General features: G+C 42.7%; 2 protein-coding genes across 2 annotated transcripts in view; one reads left to right on the top strand and one right to left on the bottom strand.

Annotated features, from left to right (window-relative positions):
- The window catches only part of chrnb2 (cholinergic receptor, nicotinic, beta 2), a 41,349-nt gene extending 28,026 nt beyond the window's left edge, over positions 1–13,323 (top strand). Inside the window, exons 5-6 of the mRNA XM_061775594.1 lie at positions 4,411–5,539; positions 10,671–13,323. Coding sequence (XP_061631578.1) covers positions 4,411–5,539; positions 10,671–10,820 — 1,279 coding nt within the window. The 3' untranslated portion in view covers positions 10,821–13,323. The remainder of the gene's footprint in view (positions 1–4,410; positions 5,540–10,670) is intronic.
- A 1,205-nt stretch (positions 13,324–14,528) lies between these two features.
- s100t (S100 calcium binding protein T) lies at positions 14,529–23,537 on the bottom strand. The gene is made up of 4 exons (XM_061775597.1): positions 19,350–23,537; positions 19,219–19,236; positions 16,733–16,898; positions 14,529–14,939 (listed from the first exon to the last, which is right to left on the bottom strand). Exons 1-4 carry the CDS (start codon positions 19,376–19,378, stop codon positions 14,775–14,777), a joined length of 378 nt encoding a protein of 125 aa, XP_061631581.1. The 5' UTR covers positions 19,379–23,537; the 3' UTR covers positions 14,529–14,774.
- Between the last annotated feature and the right edge of the window lie 23 nt (positions 23,538–23,560).

Here is a 23,560-nt window from a genome sequence, read left to right as displayed (position 1 = left end):
TTTTTCATGACGACGATTGAGAGCAAGAAGGGTGGTGAACACGCTTAATGAGCCATGGTACAAAATTCCATCACGGACATACTGTAGCTACTTTAGCAGAAGACTAACACCAACACTTCACTAAGAGAAAAAGACCAAAGTTGTGAAAGAGCGCATTGAGCAGGCATACTGTAAAGCAGTACACCAAGTACCACCTCAATAAATACTCCGACATCATGACCGACATTAAAATACAGTAGTGATTCTTGCATGCCACTACGGTGAGCCCACGTACCACACTTTGACAACCACTGCTGTAGAGCGTTGCACTCATGACAGATGGTAACTTGGTTATCACGACCTTCTCAGAGCGATGCAACCACTACGTCACACATCATGACTAGTGAGTGTGTAGTGATAAATATAATTAGAACATTTGAGCATTATTTGTTTTGTATTCAATTACAATAAGATTTTTATTATTTCTATGTTGAAAAACCACATCAGCCGAATAAAGTCTCAATGCATTTGACATTGTTATTATTTGCCATAATGGTTGGTTATTGTTTGTTTGCTTTTCCATAATTAATTGTACCTGATACATTTACAAGAAACAAAAGGAATTTGGGAAATTTCACCTGCACTGTCTAGTATCCATGTATTTATTTCACTGTCACACTGGTTGAATTTTTGGCTAAAAAGTTACTGAATCAATTTCCAAACACTGAATTGTTTCGAATATTGTCCTTGAATCGAATCGGCAACAACGAATCGTGATATGAATCGAATCACTGCCAAAATGAATCGTTACACCCCTACTGCTCGGCATCCTGGAATGCCACCTACGCCTTATTAGGAATCCCACACAGGTTCCAGGCAGGACACGCCCTGCTCCAATATTATTGGCTCCAGGACAAGCAATATGATTGGCTGCTGTATCCTGGTAGAGCATGCCCCATTGCTTCTAGACGGGAAATTAAGTATGTGACTCCAGTGAGCGTTAATATCAATCCCAGTAACCCTAACCCTCCCGAACCCTAACCTTGACCCATTCTGAACCGCATTAGCCCCAACCCTAGCCTAAACCAAACCATAGCAAATGTCTTTGTTTTTATTTCGTACGAATGTGATACGTTTGGCATTGTCATCTCGTTCTATCTGTGTGGCCTGCCCTTCCTGCATGGCAGGAGCCAATCATGTTGCAGCGGGGGAGTCTTGACAGGAAGGCGTGTGGGATTCCTAATAAATTGTCACCTTCCCAAGATGTATTTCCGAGGATGCCTCGTAGCATTTTGTAAAATAGTGATATGAATTGTGTTTTCAATGATAACATTAGCTGTTGAGGTGGATCGTTTTTATTTAAATGTACGACACTGTCATTTATCATTCCCACTTGGTAGTAGTTCTCATTATGCGTTTGAGCACCCTTTAATGTGATGTGCTGAAAATATGTCTGCACTGTGAGTTAGGCAGTATTCTGTTTAGTGAGTATCTCATGCATTCGCTTTTGAAGCCATGACAGCAGTATCACACTTGCTCGTACTCGCTCAGAATATATATCTTCGGTGACAATATTTGTGATCAGAGCAACACAAAATACTTAAATACTACCTTTGTGTTTATCAGGTGTAATCTTGTTAATTTACTGTACATACTGAAATTCAATCCAGTTTGTGTCCAGGACTTTCTAAACTACAAAAACTCCCCATTCAAATGCCTATAATTCTCAAGTCATGCCCATTAGTAGCATCAAATCCTCATCAGGTAGAAAATATTTTTGGGGTTTAGGAGATGTGGTGCGAGTGACACGAGTGACCCTCTCGTCACGAATATGTGAGTATTAAAGTGGTCTAAATGGTAAACTAGATTAAATGTTGATTTAAATGATGATTTTTGGCATCGGCATCAGTCATACAAGTGCACAGTAATTATACCTACTATTGCACATAATGGTAAACCTGCACTCAGCGCTAATTAACTTGCACATCATGTTCCTTAATGCTTTATGTATTCATGTTTTAATCGACCCTTTCATCTAATCTTTTACTTCATAAATTATACTATGTATGCACTTCCTTATCAACTGCAGCAATTTGGACACATGCAAATATAGTGCATTTTATTCCTGATTAAAAGACATGCATTTATTGAGAGGTCAATAGCCATCAGTAATCTGGTGTGATTTACATTTTGGAGTTTCCCATTCATTTACATGTCCAGTCCAGACTAAATGCCAGGAATAAGGGAAATCCTCTGGCAAAGGTTTCTTCCAGTTGTCATGGAAAGCAAATAAAAAGATCCTCCTTATTCCTTGAGATGAGATGGTTCACTTCAGCACCAGAGTGAGCAGTCCACGACGCTGAAAGGAAATAAACAAATATGCAAAGTGGCATATTTATAATAGGCTCAACTCTATAGGTTTTCAATAAAAGTTGAGTCACTTTTACTTTTGTAGTCTGTTTTTGCTACCCCCAGGTGACATAAATTCCGCTATTGCAGATTACTTTCTCACAACTAAAAAAACCCTCAGCAACGTTTTGTTACCTTTTTAAGTTATGGATGTAGAAGGAAGGTCATTTTTTAAAATAGGAATTACAGTATATATTAAGAATCATGTCAGCACAGTGACAGTATTTCTGGTGTGGTTCTCCTTCTCTGACCTGACCCTACTAACCCTAAAAAAAATTAGCCTGCTAATCCTCCACTCAAGGCTGTTCTAAACCAATTTCTAAATGTGAGAATAATCCCACTCAGCAGCAGGTTTTAAATTAATTTAATTAATTAACACTTACGTGTTTCAGTATGTTTGTTCAATAACTTTCTAGTCCCCTGTGTTTCAAAAAGTAGACACAGGTCAATGATCTTCACATTAATAAATATGCATTACAATATTTAAATAAATAAATAAATAATTTAAATGTAAAACTCCAAAGTAACAATTAATGCTGTTCCACTCCAGGCCTCCTGACTAGCTGTAATGCCCACTACAAAATGGTTGTAACTGGCAAACAAATGAAGACACATCCAGCCACTGGCATGCCCAGTCGACTTCAGGTGTCACCATTTTCATTCACCTGCAATTTATAGCCTACCACCAACCATGTTGTCTACTACTACAAAAGATAGTTAACGTTACATACATTATATGCTGAACTTAAAGACCTACAGTATCTGTCCAAATGTGAGTTAGTGAGCAGGGTAATCCATCTACCTCACAGATGTGGCATATCAAGATGCTGATTAGACATCAGAATTATTGCCCAGGATTGCCTAGTGAGGATAAGCGGTGAAGAAAATGGATGGATGGAAGGATGGATGGGATATTTATCCCTAAAAAGAAAGACTGAACAAAGGGCATAATGTGAAAGAGGCTCGCACACTTACTAATTTTTCAAAAATTCTAAGTTGTGATAAAAGTGTGTAAAAAAGTTACCCACTGTTAATTGTTAAGCTTAATTTTTTTTTTAAAAAACACTCAACCTTAACGCGAGTATTTTTGTTCAGAAGAAACACTACCTTATTGAACTGCCTTCTGCTCACTACCTTTTTTGTATCTACCGATTATTAATTCAAAATGTTCTAATTCTTAATTTAGTTTGTATGTTTTTAGCACACAAAAAAAAACCTTACATAACATAAGAGGGGCACAACAATAGACACAGTTCTCAATATGATACATCGCAGTTCCAAGCCACTGGAAAACACAACCACAATATTGAACCTATTTTTGAATGAATACCTTTTTACAGTCCTCATATTAAAATAAGTGTTACTCACGTGCACTTGTTTGGCCAATGAGTGCATTTCTGTTTGGTAGGTTGTGTAGCTTTGTTTTGCTGCATGTCTGTACATTGCTATATTTGGTGGTCTGCAAAATCTAGCTCGCTGAACTGGTTTTGCATAATGAGATTTGTCATGTTCCACTGTTTTCTATGCTCAGGGGGGAAACATGGTCTCCTGTCACACTTTTTAGTTTACATTATAAATGTTTCAGGAGAGGCAGTGCTGTGAACGAGTGGTTAGCACAGGATCCTCACAGTTTTGAGTTTTTGCGTTTGAATCTGGGCTCTGGCCTTCCTGTTTGATCATTTTTATTTTTATTTTATTTCATTTATGTTTTTTTGTTTGTTTGTTTGTTTGTTTTTTGTTTTTGAGGATGTTCTGCCCGAGTTTGCATTAGTTTGGTAAATTGAAGACTTGAAATTGTCCGTAGGTGTGAACGTGAGTGTGAATGATTGTTCGTCTATGTGTGCCCTGCAATTGGCTGGCGATCAGCCCGGGGTTTACCCCGCCTATTGTCCAAAGTCAGTTGAGTTAGGCTCCAGCTCACCTGCGACCCTAATGAGGATAAGCACTGTAGAAAATGGATGTATGTTTCAGGGGCAAAGAAACTTGCTGTTTATTTCTCCCATTTCTTTCCCTCTCTTTCAGTGCCGATGGTGTGTATGAGGTGTCTTTCTACTCCAACGCGGTGGTCTCCTACGACGGCAGCATTTTCTGGTTACCGCCAGCCATCTACAAGTCAGCCTGCAAGATCGAGGTCAAACATTTCCCCTTCGACCAGCAGAACTGCACGCTGCGCTTCCGTTCATGGACCTATGACCGCACTGAGATCGACCTGGTACTTCGGGCCGACGTCGCAAGCATGGATGACTTCACGCCAAGCGGCGAGTGGGACATCATCGCCCTGCCGGGTCGACGGAACGAGAACCCAGCAGACCCGGCCTACGTGGATATCACATATGACTTCATCATCCGCCGCAAGCCACTTTTTTACACCATCAACCTCATCATCCCGTGCGTGCTCATCACCTCCCTGGCCATCCTGGTCTTCTACCTGCCGTCTGACTGCGGCGAGAAGATGACGCTGTGCATCTCCGTGCTCCTGGCACTCACTGTCTTCCTGCTGCTGATCTCCAAGATCGTGCCGCCTACGTCCCTGGACGTCCCCCTCGTGGGCAAGTACCTGATGTTCACCATGGTCCTGGTCACTTTCTCCATTGTTACCAGCGTGTGCGTGCTCAATGTGCACCACCGCTCGCCCACCACGCACACCATGCCCCCGTGGGTCAAGGTGGTCTTCCTCAACAAGCTGCCCGCCTTGCTCTTCATGCGCCAGCCCAGGAATAGCTGCGAGAGGCAGCGGCTACGTCAGAGACGGAGAGCCCAGGAGCAGAATGAGGGCGGGCGCAGCGGAGAGGCGGGGGCCCTGATGGTGGGGCTCGGTTTGGGTGGCGGCGGTGGCGCGGGGACAGCAGGGGGGACTTCAACAGGAGTATTCGCCAAGGAGGACGGCGACCCTTGTACCTGCTATGTGAACCGAGCGTCTGTCAAACAGTTTGGAGGTGATCTGGCAAGCACGGGAGGGGGCTCCATGGACAGTCTAAATAGGCGGAGAGAAAACCGGGAGGGAGGCTCTGGGAACCGAGGGAAGCAAGCAGCAGGTGGTCAGGCTCTGACTCAGGCAATCCTGGCTCAAGCCTGTCCGGGCTTTGAAGAGGCTGTGGAAGGAGTGCGCTTCATCGCCAACCACATGAAGAGTGAGGACGATGACCAGAGTGTGAGTATCATCTTTCTGTGTCTATTTACAGCCTGCACTATAAAGGCCTGATAGGGATATTGATACTTGAAAATAGCAAGCAAGGTTACAGTATCCACTCGCCACCACATTCCAGAGAGCTGCACTGATGATGTGATGAGATTCAATCCCAGAGCTGGAGCAAGGTTTTTACAATGACACTCAGTAAAGACCTCCATCATGGCTGAGCACTCTTAAAAACATCCATCCAAATCATTCAGTTGAAAAATTAAGACATGCCAGGTGATACTGTTCCACTCCATTTCTGTTGTAAAAAGTGGCTAAAAAGGTAACGCACATACAGTAAGTTGGTGTTTCTGCAATAAAAAGTGGCTAAAGGGGTAATGCACATACAGTAAGTTGGTGTTCAAGCGGTCAGTGAAAGGGCAATCATTATTAGCAGCTTCTCAAATATCTCCGGATGCATCGCAATCAGAATGAGAATCCACTTCATTTGCCAAGTATGTCAAAAACACAAAAGGAATTTGTTTACAGGTGCGGTGGCGAGACTTTGAGAACTCTTTGTCTTGGTTTGAAGCCAAATAGCATGAAGTCTGATTGAACCATAAGCAGTTGATTTGCCAAGACTAAAGTTTAAGCAGTCATTCTATATGTTTGATCTATGAGTAAAGAGCACAAAGTTGGGAGTATTTTATATTAACATATTTACACCACTTTTATGGCAAAGTTGGTAGACTAAATTCGAGTCGATGGTCGTGGTCTTGTCCGGTCCGCCGTCCTCTTAGACACGCCCCCTGGGTATTTAACCTCTGACTCCCGCCTCCTCTTGCCCTCTTTTGTGTTGTTCCTCTTTCGTGTCTCTCCTCTTTTGGGTCTTGCTCGCTTGTCGTGTCTCTTGCCACCCCTCCCGTTTCTTTTTTTCAAACACGCGGCTCGGCAAAGGTGAGCCTTTGGGATGGAGATCCGGCTCCCTGGCCTCCGTGGATCTCCGCTGCTAAGCCTCCAGAACAGTTGCTGCCGAGCTACCACATACGCTCTCAGCCAAACGTGAGTTCTCTGAACTTGATAGCGGATCCCGGAAACAGCCAGGGAGAGAGATGGTCATATTCTCCCAACGAGGCGTGACGAACAACAATTTTCTTCTTCCGCCTCTTTTGCTTTTATTTTATTTTTCTCCATCTTTTTTTCTTTTTCAACCAAATCTGCTTTGTTTTCCTCTTGAGATGTCCAGAGAATGACCACCCCCACCGACCAGCTGATCTACGGTCGTGACTACCACAACAAGCGTTGCTAGGATGTACAATATTAGTGCCTATTAATTTTGGGGGAAATTACTACCTTCACACAAAATCCCAACGTTGCCCTCACTTGGACTGAACAGATTAAAGGCTCATATTTTCAACTTTATTCCAGAAACACGTTGTTCTATTTATCATTTTGTACGCCTATCTTTTTCTTTCACCAGTATTAGTATTATCTTCTTCCTGTAGTTAGCATCATTGTGTTTCCCTATAGCTCCCTTGTAGATTTCATTAAATATTCTATAAAATCCCACTCCTTGTTGTGTTTTGAGTTTGATAAGCCTCTGTCATCAAGAACTTGTATTTCATAAAATGTAGCAATTAATAATAGCAATTAAAAATTAGATTATGAGACTGAAAAAAGGTTTGTCGTCGCTTTCTCCTGAATTTTATGCATTGAAAAAGTGACGTGTTGCCCTTTACGAGACAAAATAGCTTGATTTGAAATCACGCTACACCAGAAGCAATGCAGGCGCTGCCTCAACTAATTTATTTCTTAAATAAATTGCGTTTTATCCAAACGCCAATATACGCTACAGCACGGTATGCATCATTTAGCGTGGTGGAGCTGTGGTCTAGAATGTTGATTTCCCTGGTAGGACAGTCAATATGTTGCTTGTATTTAGGGAGTTTGTGGTTGAATTTAGACACCGGCGAGGATGAAAGAGGTAAACTAGCGCGGCGAGTAGAATGGCTTACAGTTTAAAAACAGCGACTCCAAGTCCGGGCTGCAGTGTCTGTTGAGCTCTGAGATGTCGGTACAGCATTTTTCATTGATATAGAAGCATATTCCGCCACCTTTTGTTTTCCCCGATAGCTCTATGACGCGGTCCGCTCAGTGTAGTTGGAAGCCGGGAACCATTACTGTGCCATCTGGGACGTGTTCACATAGCCATGTCTCTGTGAAGCACAGGGCGGCGATACGTCCGAAGTCTTTAATGGTCTTTGTGAGAAGATGAAGCTTGTCCATTTTTTTGGTTAGAGAGCGTAGATTTGCGAGGCGAATCGACGGGAGTGGCATTCGGAATCCTCTCTTCCGGAGCTTGGTCTGCACTCTGGTTTGCCAGTGAGTAACTCCGAGAAAAAATTTGTGAAATTAGGTGAAAGAAAGTGTGGCAGAAATGAAGATGTTGAAGTTCACTCTCGGAGTGACCAGGTTGGATAAAATTAGAAATGAGCTCATCAGACAGAGGGACAGCCAAGGTTCGATGTTTTGGAGACAAAGTTAGAGAGAGCAGACTTCGATGGTTTGGACACATCCAGAGGATAAATAGTGAGTATATTGGTAGAAGGATGATGAGGATGAAGCTGCCAGGCAAGAGAGTTAGAGGAAGACCAAAGAGAAGGTTGATGGATGTCGTGAGGGAAGACATGATGGCAGTTGGTGTTCGAGAGGAGGATGCAGGAGATAGGCTTACATGGAAAAGGATGATGCACTGTGGCGACCCCTAACGGGACAAGCCAAAAGGAAAAGAAGAAGAAGGTGAAAGAAAGTCCGGAGTAGACTTCCTAATGTTTTGCAAGTCTTCCCTTGTGTAAGTCGCTCCAATCTCTCCAAAGACAAATGAAAAATCTAGCACTAGAGAGCTCGTTACAGAGGCGACCACTTGGTTAGGTTGGTCCATTTTCATAGAGAAATTTCCAAAGGAAGTGTGAATACCATCTTGAAACAAAATGTTATTTTCCCGTCATGTAAAGTTACAGTGCAGCTTCATCCACAGTCTGTCCTTTCTTCTTGCCAATTTCCTCCCTTTGTACAAAGAAATCTGGCTACAGCGGCGAGGGCAATCAGATTCAATCAGGCCAAGTTGTTTGAGGTTCAGTAAAGTAATACGGGTGGCACTTCAAAATATTGTTTCCCCTAAGAATGCCAGGGGTGGTATTTCTTTTAGTTGGTCAGTGAGTGAGGGTCAGCTGCTGATTCACGATTGTCCAGTTCTTTCTAGTTGAGCCGCGTCACTCAGTTTATGGCTGACTTTAGTCTAATATTGCGTGGACACTGGACAGGAAGCAAACTTACACCTCGGGTTACTCGCATGGGTTTGATCGTGGGAGTTGTGTACATACCAAACGTGAATTTACTTCATTCGTGCCACACGTAACAGGTCAGTGTGTTGTATCAATGTATTGGTATCACTGGTGGGCGATAGTTGTGCTAAAACTCTTACTGCTATTGTTGGCTTGGTTCATCGTAAAGTACAACCGACAGCTGTAAGCAGGTAACATATATGTACTTACCAGATACGGCAACTTCTTTTTTTTATTATGGTCCCGGTTTTGATAGCAGGAGTTATCATAAAGTTCCGGGTGCCCACAAACAGTGATGATAACTTTGTTCTCCATTTCTCTGCCCAAAGACTCCAGGACACCATGTGATGTAGTATACCATATTCTTGACGCTGATTGGCTGTCTCAACACAGTGTCATGCAAATTTGTGGCTGGAGTTGAAATATTTTGACTCAAGCAACAGCAAATGAAGCGAATTTTTGTGTTCGCCGATTCGTGTGGCATCTAATTTGCGCCTATTTGAGACTTTGCATTGACTTTATATGTAATTTCGTCGTGTGAATAGTTCAATTCGCTTCCAGTGTGAACACACCATTTAATAATACTCAATGAATCAGGAAGGGGCCTGACAACATATGGGTGGACAAACAAATGTCTCTCTTTATGATTACTGCTGACGCTTGTTAACATTGCAAATTTGCCGAAGGTCTGCACTCCATTGAATGTCATTGTAGTTATTATGAAAATACTGCTCTTGTATTGAATCTCATTAGACTAATCCAAGTATGAATCTTTGTAGCAAATATAAAGCACCATGTTATTGTGCAGTGTAGCCAAAGCAAAGCAGACAATTGCCCAATCACGGTCTACTAAAGATTCAACAGTTAAATATAGCACAGTGTCATGCGCAAGAGCACGCAGAAGCAGAACCGATGAAAGGGCGACATTTACAAGAACTTTACCTCAAGGCTTCTTTGAGACAACAATACCGAATGCCTGTGCTTCATTCCGTCATCCTTGTCGTTGCCATGCTAACACCTGTCCTCCCACACTCTTCTACCTCCCTGATCAGACTTCATCATTGTAGTGGGGGGTGTCACTCTCTCTCTCCGTGCCCTCCATCACTCTCGCTGTTCCCACGTCCTTCCCTTCATCCTTGACTCCTGCCGAGACCTCATCAGCGCCGTGCGGAGGAAAGAGTCCCAGCTTGCATTAACCCCTCACCTCCATTAACCCGACGCGTGCTTCACGGTGCACGGATTGTGATGGAGAGAAAATGACAGGGCTGGGAGAGCGGAGTTTCGCTTATCCGTTGAGCCGCTTTCGCGCAGAGATCCTGCAAACTTGGTCCATCGGAGCCGTAACAGAAAAGCCGGACTGGAGCCGCCTGTGCCTTCTGTAAGCTCCGTTCACACTGTCTGTCACAGCCGGCTTTTTCCTGTCTCACAACCCGGAAAATTCACAGCTTCCGAGGTAGAATCAAAGTCATATCTGCTCCAAAATTGCTTCGTCCCTCATTCTGTTTTAATGTCGTTCATACAGAACAGCGACACATAAAAAGTAGAAAATGCCAGCTTTTACAGGCAGCCTGAATGGTGCTTCTGATACAACCACCAAAGGCGGAACATTTTTGTTTTGACTTCGTCCCCCAGTTCTGCACTGTTTATTCAAAACAGGAAGAAAAAGGTTTTAAAATCCAGGATTTTACAGACAGTGTGAAAGCGGGTTTCTAATACTACCTCTTAGAACTATTACCTCTGGTCCTACCTTCAAAGGCACAACATTTCCAGGTCCCCTCATTCCAGGAAAATCTACTAAAGCCTTCTTCGCCCTCTGTCCACAGGTGAGCGAGGACTGGAAGTATGTCGCCATGGTGATCGACCGCCTCTTCCTGTGGATCTTCGTGTTCGTGTGCGTGTTCGGCACCTTGGGTATGTTCCTGCAGCCGCTCTTCCAGAATTACACAGCCAAGACCATCCACATGCCGGGCTGACCATGCACACGTCGCCATCGCGCTGACAGGACGGCGCCCCGCCGCCCCGCAGGTGGGACGGGGTCGAACTGGATCTGTGGGACAGGAAGTGAACAGCAATCTTGGCCCCTTCATAGAAATGTTTATCGCAACATTTTTTTTTTCTTCTTGTATGAGGAAGGGAAAACCACTCTTACCTTAGCGGACTGACCCTCCCTGCTCGCCATCAGTCCTCGCCACCTAACCGCGACCGCTTCATCGGCTCGTCCCCCACCCGCCTATTTAGGCCACTGTCAGGTCACAAGGGGAAAGGAGGTTCCAAGCATATCACAGTTGTTCTGCATTTGTTTATCTGTCCACCATGAACTGACACCGTATGTTCTATCAGTGCAACTGTTAAGATGAACTGATTTGATGGTCTGTCACTGTTAGGGTCGAAAGAATGTAAAGGAGGAGACAAACAGATGATTATGTTGAGAGAGATGTAAAGGGAACCATACAACAAGAGAGAACCACACCTCATTATTACTGGAGATGGACCTTCCAGAAAAGAGATTTGTAGGAATCATAAGGAGAGGAATCGGAACAAGGAAACAGAGCTTTTATGTGTGTTAACAGGTCATTTACATAAGTTAAGTCCACTAATGTTGAAATCCCATCATTGATGTAATGATGTCAGTCCTCCCTTTCCTTGCCTCTCTTCCTCTTGTTCTATTCCCTTTCTGGCCATGCCACTTCACTTTCCTTTCCTTGCCTCTCTTCCTTGGCTTCCATTCCTTTCCTTCCTCTTTTCCTCACCATCTATTCATCCATCCATTTTCTGAGCCGCTTATCCTCACGAGGGTCGCGGGCGTGCTGCAGGCTATCCCAGCTGACTCTGGGCGAGAGGCTGGGTACACCCTGAACCGGTCGCCAGCCAATCGTAGGACATATAAACAGACAACCATTCGCACTCACATTCACACCTACGGGCAATTTAGAGTCTTCAATCAACCTACCGTGCATGTTTTTGGGATGTGGGAGGAAACCGGAGTGCCCGGAGAAAACCCACGCAGGCATGGGGAGAACAAGCAAACTCTGCACAGACGAGGCCCAATTTGAACCCAAGTCCTCAGAACTGTGAGGCAGATGTGCTAACCAGTCGTTCACTGTGCCGCTCACCATCTATTCCCCTTACTCAAATTTCCTTAGCTCATTTCATCCATCCATCCATTTTCTGTACCGCTTCTCCTCACAAGGGTCGCCAGCCAATCGCAGAACTCATTTCCTCTTTTCTGTTATTTAATTTTCTTGCCTCTTGTCCTTGTCCTGCTCACCTTTCCACCCCTCCTTTTCCCTCCATTTTCTTACCATGCCTCCTTTCCTCACTTTCCTTTCCTTGCCTCCATTTTCCTCATCTACTTTTTTCACCCCCCATTTCCTCACCTGCCCCTTTTTCATGACTTTCCTTTACACCACTTGGTCTTTCCCTCATTGTCTATCTTTCTTTTGTTGCCTGGCTTTCCTTTCCTTTCCTTTCCTTGCTTGTTTTCCTCTCCTTATCTCCTTTTCCTGCCCCTTATTTTCTTTTTTTTGGCCATTCCTCTTTTCCTCAACTCTCTTTTCTTCAACTTATTCCTGTTCTTGACATGCATCTTCTCCTTGTGCTTTTTTGCATGTTTCTCGTCTTTCCTCTCCTCTCGTCCTCACCTCCCTTTCCTCTGCACTCCTCCCCTTCCTTTCCTTGCTGCCCTTCCTTTCCTTCCTCCTCTTCCTTGTCCTCCCTATGTGTATGTACTGTAAGTGTACTCATATTCCAATACATGACCACATCTACCAGACAATACAATGCCATATGCCCTTCCCCAATTCTTCTATTAATCATCTTTGACATCCTCTTTCCAAACCCATCCCGTCTGATTGGATTTTCAAAGCTAAAAGAAACACATTTCATCTCGGGATTGCCTGTTACTGTTAGAGATCCACATGGCTCGCATGTCCTGCAGCAGACGAGCGAAAGGCTTTTTTTCTTTTCTTTCTCGGGCACATGCTGTAGGGGAGGAAGTGCAGTTGAATGAATTTTTCAATAAACAAGAGAGAAATGACAGGAGGATCAACCCTGGCGAATGAGTCACAGCAGCCTAAAAGATTAAACAACAAGAAGCAGGAAAGAGACCGAAGGACACTGAATTATATACATTACATAGCTAAAGTATAACGGTGTGATGTAGGCCTCTAGCAAGAGCACAAGTCAGCTTTTCACGCAGGGTTTGTATCGCTGACGTTGGGGAAAAAATCACTAAATCAAATTAAGCTGTGAGTTTGACACTCACGCGGACTGTGGCGGATGGGACAATTTCGCGACGATCCCTGAGGCCCTGGAGAAGTCTCTCTTTGACCCGTCCACTCTCGTTCCCTTTCTTCTCACTGATGCTGCCATTATGAACCTGTCAATCCTTTCACCTTCCCAGATCCTGCACACCACCCACTCCAACAATGGCAGTCCAATAAAGGTTGTAGGTACAGATTATTTAAACAATGCATGTCTGTAGTGTTTTTGTATGCTTCATGCAACACACGTGCCACATGCATGCTGTATATATATTGGGGGTTGGGCCTCGTCTGACCCCCAAATGGTCAGGGCCTCTTGACAGTGTCAAGTTTTTACCCCCTGTTCGACACCCGTGCTCAACACAACCGGTTGCGCCTCTATGTGTGTCGTAATGGGTAAGCCTGTAACAATATAGTATCGATCTCAATACTAACCTGTCGCCTTTGAAATGGCAGAACCGTGACATATTATCATGATTTCAGGTTAATTTATAAAACATTAGCCTAGATTGAAGATCAATTTCACAATGGCTCGACTCAAATCCGTGTTAGCCACACACATAAGGATTTGCCATTGCGAATACTGAGCAGGTTAAACATTGACATTGTCTGCGAGTCGAAAATCCCTCTTAACTCACGCCATACCACAGAACAATTACTCAGGATAAAATTTCAGAGAAATCTGACAACCAGGCCTTTGACTGGATGGACATTTGAAAAAAAAAATGCTAAAATCCGGTCCAATTATTGGTAAACCAATGGAAGGTTTTGCTGACCTTATTATTGAAACCTGATTGTTCTGATTTACACATCCTGGATCATAAACAACTGGAGGGTGCCCAGTAGGACACATTTTGGGGAGAGTGTACAACAATGCATTTCCACATTTTCTAATGAGTCCTCTCTGCCTCGTTGTTATTATTTTTACGTCATAAAACTGCTATTGTAACAGGATAGTGGTGTGCAGTCTCTACTGCTACTGTATACTGTAGACTGAGGGTTTTCCCCTCATTCCCCATTAATCCTCTGCCACAGGATAGAAAGAAAGAAAGAAGCATTTCCTGGCTTTCTAATATTGAGGCTGCTTCTGCTTCCTTTTTCATACTTTGTCTCACACACGCACAGAGTAATTTTTCCACTGCCAGGATTTGAAACAATCGTGGGTATACGGCACAGCCAAGGTCTCATGGAAGTTCTGGGGACTTTTTAAAAATGTTCTGCTCAGGTTTTGATGCAACAAAAGTTTATTTATATGTACTATTCAAAGGTTTGGACACACTGTCACATGCTACTAAATGAGAAAGTGTGTGAAAACTTTTGACCCTGGTTTCCTCAGTCACCGAGTTTTAGGGCCACTTACCGCCACCTAGCGGTCATTCAATGTCAACAGACGACGACGAAGACAGGATGGTTTGAACAAAGATCACATTTATTCTTTCCGGGGGGGAATTCCACAGCTTGAATGTGTTACAAAATGCATGAACAGAAACAAGAGACTGATGTAAACATGATTTGAAAGGGACATTGCAGACAACAGAAGGACAAAAGGTGTCACTCAAATCACTATTACGCATGTACAGTATGTCACATGTTGCGTGTGTGTGTGTGTGTATGTTGTGTGTGTTTACTTTTCTTCCCTGAGAAGGGAGTGCGTGCGGACGCTGTTCACTTCTTCTTTGCCGGCTTTTCGTTGAACTCCAGGAAGAAGTCGTTGCAGGCCACAGTGAGAGCGCCCACCAGGATGATGAATTCAGTGAAATCCACCTCACCGTCCCCGTTGGAGTCCAGGTCGCCCATGACCTTATCCACCGCCTCCTTATCTTGGATGTTCTACACAGAAAATAAATACAAATTTTAGGGCTGGGGGGGGCGAGGGGGGGGGGGATGGACTAAGTCAACTACGAAACTTGGTTGACGCAAAATTTCTGCATCGATGCCCCGCCTGACACATGATCGCGCCGCCATCAGATGTGGGTAGTAACGCGTTACATTTACTCAAGTAACATTTTCCATAAACTGTACTTCTCAGAGTACTTTAAATGCACTGTACCTTTTGCTTTTACTTGAGTATTTATGTGAAGAAGGATCGATACTTTTACTCCGTTACAATGATCGACATGCCGTTCGCTACTTTTATTGATCCATTCTTACGTGTGTGCGTTTATTTTTAGACACCATCTTCGACTTCCGCATAGGGCGCCCATTGCGCTGATCAAACGTGAACACTTGTGTCATTTGACTCCAATTCACCAATCAGACGACACAAGGCAGTCACATGACCGTGCACGTTGCCTTCGCGAGCCAATCAAAATTACTCATTTGGGGTGGGGGGGGGGGGGGGGGGGACAGCCGCATGAGTGTGTTTACAGACCAAAAAACAACAGCTTTGTCATGCAGCTCTTAAATTGTGACTGCCCAAACTTGGACATTTCAGCCCACTTCTAACTTGACAAAACTCCTTGCGGTAAGTTGCAGATGTTTTCCTGTTGTTTTGGCAGTGGATGTGGCAAAATTAGCACACGCACACACACACACACACAATGACAAAGGCTGGTCAGCAAACAGCTTCTTCATGAAGTCCATCCATCCATCCATTTTCTGAGCCGCTTCTCCTCACTAGGGTCGCGGGCGTGCTGGAGCCTATCCCAGCTGTCATCGGGCAGGAGGCGGGGTACACCCTGAACTGGTTGCCAGCCAATCGCAGGACACATAGAAACAAACAACCATTCGCACTCACAGTCATGCCTACGGGCAATTTAGAGTCACCAATTAATGCATGTTTTTGGGATGTGGGAGGAAACCGGAGTGCCCAGAGAAAACCCACGCAGGCACGGGGAGAACATGCAAACTCCACACAGGCGGGGACGGGGATTGAACCCCGCACCTCAGAACTGTGAGGCTGACGCTCTAACCAGTCGGCCACCGTGCCGCCTTCATGAAGTCATTTAAGTGAATAAAGCAAATGTTTCTGCCATCCATGCTTTCCACACAGACACGTCTTGCAGACGACGCGCGGTGTTGGAATCATGGCGAACACGCGAGGTCATGATTTGAAATTAAAAGGGGCACAAATAAAGTCCAATGTAATTACTTAAAAGTGGAGCTGGCATACCTTCTACTAAGATCCAATTTCCAAACAACAAGTAACAAGGTAACGTTTATTATTATTATTATATTAATATTATTATTAACTTATTAGCACATTTTAATATACCCTACCATTGCTAGTTAGAACATACTGCATGGCGTTAAATGAGGAGGAGCCGCACCAGGATATGTTAAGATCACTTCACGCTGCTGCATGTATGAATCCACTCGTCGAAGGTAGCAAGTAGCAACATGAGGCTAACCTGTCTGCAACACTTTGAAAACCGGTCCCGTAGTACTGAACCTCCCAAAGCCTTGACACAATACATTTATATGTGTTGCTGCTCCATGTGCGAGAGAGTGAGAACAGGTGCTAAGGAATACTTTTTTTAATGCGTGTTTTAATGAGTTTAAATAGATTTAAAGCAGGTGGGGGTAAAACTATTCTGAAAAATGCATATGGTCTCCATATTTCAGATTTTCAGATCGCGGGTGGGCCTGGAAAGGATCCCCGTGATTAACTGTACACTCTTTACCCCGAGGTAGTTTCCCAGTTCGGTGGTGAGCATCTCCTTGAGCTCGACCCTGCTCAGCGTGTATTTGTCTCCCTCATTGCCGGAATACTTGTGGAAGGTCTGGATCATGAGCTGCATGGCGTTCTCCAGGGTGGAAGCGTTCTCGGAGTTGGGCATTGACATGATGCTGCGTAAAGAGACACACGACACAGTTGACACGCACGAGCAATCATAGAAAGCAGAATGTGTGCAATTAAAGTTGCGCCACAGGGCCGTTCAAGCATCATTCAAGAAGAGAGGGGGAAACCCTGAAAGCGCTCTGGTGTCAACTTTGCTCTATTTCCTCATCGCCAGTGTTTCCTCCCTTGGTGGGATTCCGCTACACATCATCTGATGCCACGCTTCGGACCTCTGGCAGACAGCCGGACATGTGAGCCGGCTGATAAGGGCTGAAACCCAAAGCTGCTCCAAAAACCCAGTAACGGGGTTCGAGCACGGATGGGCGACCTAAGACCTTGTGAGAGCTTTTGATTGCCATGCAATTCGAAAAAGGCCCCTAATATACATCCAACTCTCATAATATAACCAAAACATAGCATGTGAATGGTTTTTTTTTTTCAGACACATACTAGTACGCACCGATACCACTAGTACTTTGGATACATAACATTTTTCCATTAACACAAGGACAGATAATTGTGAACAAAGACCTCTCTTTCTGACACACACGAAGATTTGCCAATGTGTCAAACCGCTGCAGTGTAGCGCCAACTACTGGTTAGGAAGACTTACTCGATGTCAGATTTATCGGTAGCTGGTATCGGCAGCCTTCACGAGTACCTGAAACCTTGACATAAGGCCGCTATCAGCACGATACGGATACGTGGTGTCGGTATTCGCCCATCCCTACGGTGAACTGAAATGTTGTACAATCAATTTGAAATATAGGAAATTTGAGGAAAAAAATTGAATCAAAGGAAAGAGGCGAATTGGTAAAATGTCTCCATTCATTAGGGGATTTCTCATAGAAGTTGTGAATTTAAAAAATTATCTCTACCTAATTTCTGAATTAGCTTAAAGAGGTGTGGCTTACTTCAAAAAGTATACGTTTTTAAATGTTGAACACTGACATTAGAATGATTTCAATTGGTTGAAAAATTGTTAATTTTTCTATTTTCTCCATTCATTTGGGATTTTCTTTTCATGGAAATTGTGGACTTCTTTAAAAGTATGATTTTTTTTTGCAGGAAGGTGGAACATTTTGAAGATTAAATTAATTAATTGGTTGATGAATTGTGAATTTGAGGGGATTTTTTTTAAAACTCTCAATTAATTAAAATAAAACTAGAAATGATTGTTGCAAATGTAACATTTTGAAATTAGTGATTTGAATTGGTTGAAATCTTTTTGAATTTGAGGGGATTCCTAAGATTTCTTCATTTATTGGGAAATATTCTCCAGGACGATGTGGAATTTGTTATCTTTTAAGTTGGAATGTTTGTGGAATGTTGAACATTTTGTAATTACAATTATTGAAACCAGTTGTGAAATAATGAATTTGAGGTGATTTGTTTTAAATTCTCCAACAAAGAGGGGAATTCCTTAAGGAATATGTAAAATTTTGAAAAAACAAAAACAAAATCGGAATGTTGGAATGCTGCACATTTTGAAGTTTGAATGCTTTGAATTGGTTGAGATTGTGATTTGATGTGGATTTTTTTATTTCTCCATTAATTTAGAAAATCCATCCATCCATCTATTTTATGTACACTTATCCACACCGGGGTCGCGGGCGTGCTGGAGCCTATCCCAGCTATCTTCGGGCGAGAGGCGGGTTACACTCTGCCAGCCAATCGCAGGGCACATATACTGTAAACAAACAACCATTCGCGCTCACATTCACACCTACGGGCATTTTCGAGTCTTCAATCAACCTATCGTGCATGTTTTTGGGACGTGGGAGGAAAACCGGAGTGCCCGGAGAAAACCCACGCAGGCACGGGGAGGACATGCAAACTCCACACAGGCGGGGCCGGGATTTGAACCCCGGTCCTCAGAACTATGAGGCAAATGTGCTAACCAGTCGTCCAACATGCCACCTTAATTTAGGAAGATTTCAAGGAAATTGTGGAATGCTCTTTTGAAAAGGAAAAACTAGGACTGGAATGCTGGGACATTTGCAAGTTTGAATTATTGAATAAATTGAGTAATTGTGAATTGGAGATGAGTTTTTTATTATTATTTCTCCATTCATTTGAGAATTTTCACAAGGAAATGAATAAGCTGGATATTTTGACGCTGAAATGGTTTGAATTGATTGGAGGTAGAAAGATAATCAACAAAAATCAGCCAATGGTGCTAAATAACATTTCTGAATACTTTACGCAATAAATGGCCCTTAAAAGTATCAAAGGTTCCTATACTTACTATCATTAGAGATTTATAATGTTAGAAATGTACCTAAAAGAAAAAAATCATCCTGTCAACAAAGTGAACATCATCCTTACCTGACTGGAGGACGAGGGCTGGCCGGAGGTTCGGGTGCACACAAAGAGAGAAGAGGAAGAAGCACCTGATTAGCAGGACGAAAAGGACACTGCCTTAAATACACCCCTCGCTCCACCCATCCTCCTGTCACCTGTCACTCTTCTCTTCCTCCTCCTCCATCTGCTTTGTTCACACACCTGCTACCCGTCTATTGGACACACTGAAGATGTTACATCCAACCAACACCATCAAGCGAGAACAAAACAGGGCCTGGAGTTACCGTGAGGATTTGCTGTGGCTAATTGAATAAGCTTAATGAATTCAAGGGTGGCCTGAATTCATTTGAATCTCTGTTCAGATGTTTTCCACTTTCAAAAACATAAAAAAATATATATGGATAAGTGTTGGACAATACTACCATAGAGCTGACATTATTGCGTCCATTTTCTATAGCACTTGTCTTCATTTAGGGCGCAAGTGAGCTGCACTTTGGGCGCGAGGCGATGTACGCCATCGACAGGTCACCAGCCAATTGCAGAGCACATATAGACAAATAAGCATTCACACCTATGGACAATTTAGAGGATTAATGAGCATGCCTGTTTTGGAAAGCACAGGGAGAATGTGCAAATTCCACACGGGAAGGCCGCAGCTGAAATCTGAACGCTGAACGTCGGCACTGTGAGGTAGATGTGCTAACCATTAGGTCAAAAATAATTTTGCCATAGGTCGATTGATTGTAAAATGTTCACGCATGTCCGTAGGCAGCCTACAAACAGAAATTGAGCGTTTGTTAGGAGGTTAGCCTGTGCAAAGTGTTAATATTTCGATAATTCGATAATTGGTATTCTCATCCAAATAGGAGGAAATGTCTGTGCTGCATTTTCAAGGAGACATACCTATTAAGCATTTATTTTTACAATTAAAATCAGTTCCGAGTTCTCTTCCATTCTTCTGTCAAAATACACAGAGGATAAATAATTACTGCACGCTTCATAACCATTTGTCACAACTGCTTGAACTCAACTGGTTTTGAGAGGGCTGTTCTGTGTTGTGTTCAGGAACAATTCAGTCCCTCCAAAAATAAGGCTGCAAAAGTTTTCATTCAAATAGGATTTAACTGCAAACAAAATGCACACAATACCCAAACCTAACCCTTACAAAAGAACTACGGAGAACACATTCGCTTCCATTTACACATTGCCCCTGAACGCACCTCACGTTTTCACACAGCTATGACGTGCTCGCCATGAATGGCCGCCGTGGCCGCACTTGAATTGGTTGCCAAATACAGTGTTTATCCGCCGACATAGTGTGTTGAACATTTCCACGGGGTGTTACTGAGCCAAACTTGAAAATGATTATGTGCTTTTACAAAGATAATAATTCTCACTTTTAATAGACACTGTCAGAGAGGTAAAGCACTTATCATTGTGTTAATAGTTTACATTGCGTACAACTGCACTGTATCACACTGAGAACTGTTTCTAGTAATTGAGTTGGGCAGCCCTGAACTTGTTTATGCATGCAAGGTTAAATGTGTGAATGATGTTAAATCCTAATAACGTGCAACATTATTACGATTGGCTTCGCTCACTGTACTGACCACATTGCAATAAACCGGTACAGTGACTATGAACTATGACTTTTATACTTCTGCAAACATGGAGGTTGTGGCTCTCATGTGAAACTGACTGTTGTGCAATCAGTTTTAGCAGCATGGTAATGAAAGTTATACAAGATGGAAAAACAATACAAAATAATGGAAAATTTTCCATTATGAAAAATTTGGATCTGTCGCTGTCGCTATGGAGATGAGGCGGGGACCTTGTCTGCCTTTCTTAATTACGCTGCATCTCGTCCAGTAGACCTCAGTGCTGCCCGGCATGTTGCGGCACAACGTGGTACTACACTATTGCCGCGCAACTCTAAATTCGGACTTGCTGAGTGAATACTGTAAAAGACCCGTAAACAAATGATCGCTAAAAAAGAATAATCCACAATATGGCTGGGGTGCTTATCGATGAATCGCCACAGCGGGAAAACACTATACACAACTATGGCTTGACACAAAATGAGCAGAGTGGGCTGCAAACACTGTGTAAAGTTAAAAACTAAATAAAAAAATATGGTAACATAAAATTGAAATACAATGGGACCTTGACTTCCAAGTTTCATTTGTTTCGTGACCACACGTAATGCAATTTACTTGGATAGCAAATTAATTTTACACATTGAAATTAATGCAATTGACATTAATCCGTTCCACCACCCATAAAACACCACAAAAATTTGGATGTGGCTTTTAATAAGAACATTTTTGCTCTACAGTATTTTGTAAAAACATATACAGTGAGCTACCATCTTCCTCTGCTACTAGCTGCCCTTGTCTGGGCGGCATCGTAGGGCTTGACGAAGTATTGCAATGTCTTCCAATGACATACAACGAGACATTTCTCTCACATTTATTGATAAAGAAACACGGTTACTGAGATACGTACACCATCGACAAACTCTCGCCTCGCGCGCATACACACTATTCTATTCCTTGTTATGTGTTTTAATGAATTTTCATTATCACTAGTTTTTTTATGTTTTAGGCTAGAAAATACTTATTCTACCATGACAATAAAAATATATACAGTAGAACCTCGATAGAACGGACTAATAGGGGCTAGGGGCGTCCCATATAGCCAATTGTCCGTTACATTGAAACCTTTTTTTTTTTTTTTTATCATATGTACCCATATTACTGTACAGTACAAAATTGTTTTTGAGGGTTTTTTTTCGAGGCCTAAAACGCCCAGTACTATATAAAGTTATTGTAAATAAATATTAAAATTATGCTTGAAAATGTTTAAAAGGTTCACATTTTATTCAAACTTACCATGCTGATGTGCTTGGTCATGGTGACTTTGACGTACAGTACTCATCATGTGCAAGTCGCTTTCAGGATTTAGTGTGCTTCCTAGTTCAAATCTGTTGCCAAAGGCGAATGGCTTAAAAAATAAAAATTAAAAATGTTTTACTGTACCAGAAATAGCATGTTCCACACCCCAAAAAGTTGTTTTGTACTCCAAAGAGTTAACGCCGCGCCATGCCGCTCTCTTTCTGCTCAATATACAATAGATGTACCCATCATCACATGGCCACCCTGAAATGGCCCACATTCAAAATGGCTGCAACGTAGGCACCGAGAGGATGTAGTATTATTGGCGATCTCTGAGCTGGAAATACGTCGGTCCCAATCTCTGCCTGCATTGCGCCACATCGCCAGTAAACAACAGCGGCCGATTCTGGAACTAACAGACTTTGTCAATGGAATTTTAAGTGACAAATGTTAAGTATTTTTGTACACATTGTTAGTCCCGACGATCCGTTTTATCCGATATCCGTTTTATCGAGGTTCCACTGTAAAGAAATCTCATGATGTGGCGGATTATCAGCAATATAAATATGATTTGTTTTAAAAGTACGATGCACTAAATCCACAATATATGAATCGCGATATAGCGATGGATTACAGTCTTTCAATAGAATGTAAAGCATTAAACAGTTTCTGCATCATAAATTCCTTCTTGAATTCATTGTGCCACTTTTAGTGTGTGCACTTTGGCCAACAGGGCACAGTATAATAAATACCTATATATGAAGAAGACGGTCACAACTGCTAAGCTGCAAAAATAGTAGCCCTTTTTCACAGAGGATAAAGAATTAGAATTTGTTATATTGTCTAACGAAATGTGTTGCGGCAGATTTTGTTCAAATATTAGTTACTACAGTGTTATAACTCAGCAACATTGATGCTAGTTTTATTAGCCTATCTATGACGTTATGCAATGTGTGTTAGCATTCAGCTACTGTAGCAGACTGATAATACTGTAGTTTGGATTTAAATGAAATACATTTTTGTTTTAAATTTACTTTTACAGTAAACCCCAAATGAGAGTGGCAATAAACAGTTGAAGCTTGGTCTCTTTTTTTATCTGCGTATTTGCGGCTTGTAGCGAAATGCATCACCATCTATTGTTTGCAACTCAGATTTGTGCACGAGCACATAAATGTTCAAGGCAAACACACAAAATCAGCCAAGAGATGCCTCGTATCTCAAAAAACGGGTCGGTTCACTTGTAAGTCAAGGTACCACTAACCACATCATGTTTCTGTATGCTCTGAAACAAATAAGGACAGTTGTTTTGAAAATTTGCTCAGCACTTCATGTTTAAATGCACCATCATTAAGTCTTTCCATGCAAGATGTTAGCACAGTGTGTGTTTGTGTGCAAGTATAGTGTTACAGAGCGGAGCGTGGCGCACAATGGGACGCATCTCCTGTGTGTTAGGATCTAGTTGCAGTACTCGA

Source organism: Phyllopteryx taeniolatus, chromosome 6, assembly GCF_024500385.1.
Source record: "Phyllopteryx taeniolatus isolate TA_2022b chromosome 6, UOR_Ptae_1.2, whole genome shotgun sequence".
In the NCBI taxonomy this organism is placed as follows: Eukaryota; Metazoa; Chordata; class Actinopteri; order Syngnathiformes; family Syngnathidae; genus Phyllopteryx; species Phyllopteryx taeniolatus.
This window is presented reverse-complemented; position numbering and strand designations above follow the sequence as displayed.

Bases quoted from the DNA above. Each gene is read 5' to 3' on its own strand.
- s100t (XM_061775597.1), bottom strand. From the start codon at position 19,378: ATGGAGGAGGAGGAAGAGAAGAGTGACAG. The intron at 14,940-16,732 runs GTAAAGAGTGTA...TTTTCTGTGTAG, and splicing joins AACTGGGAAACTACCTCGGG to AACATCCAAGATAAGGAGGC.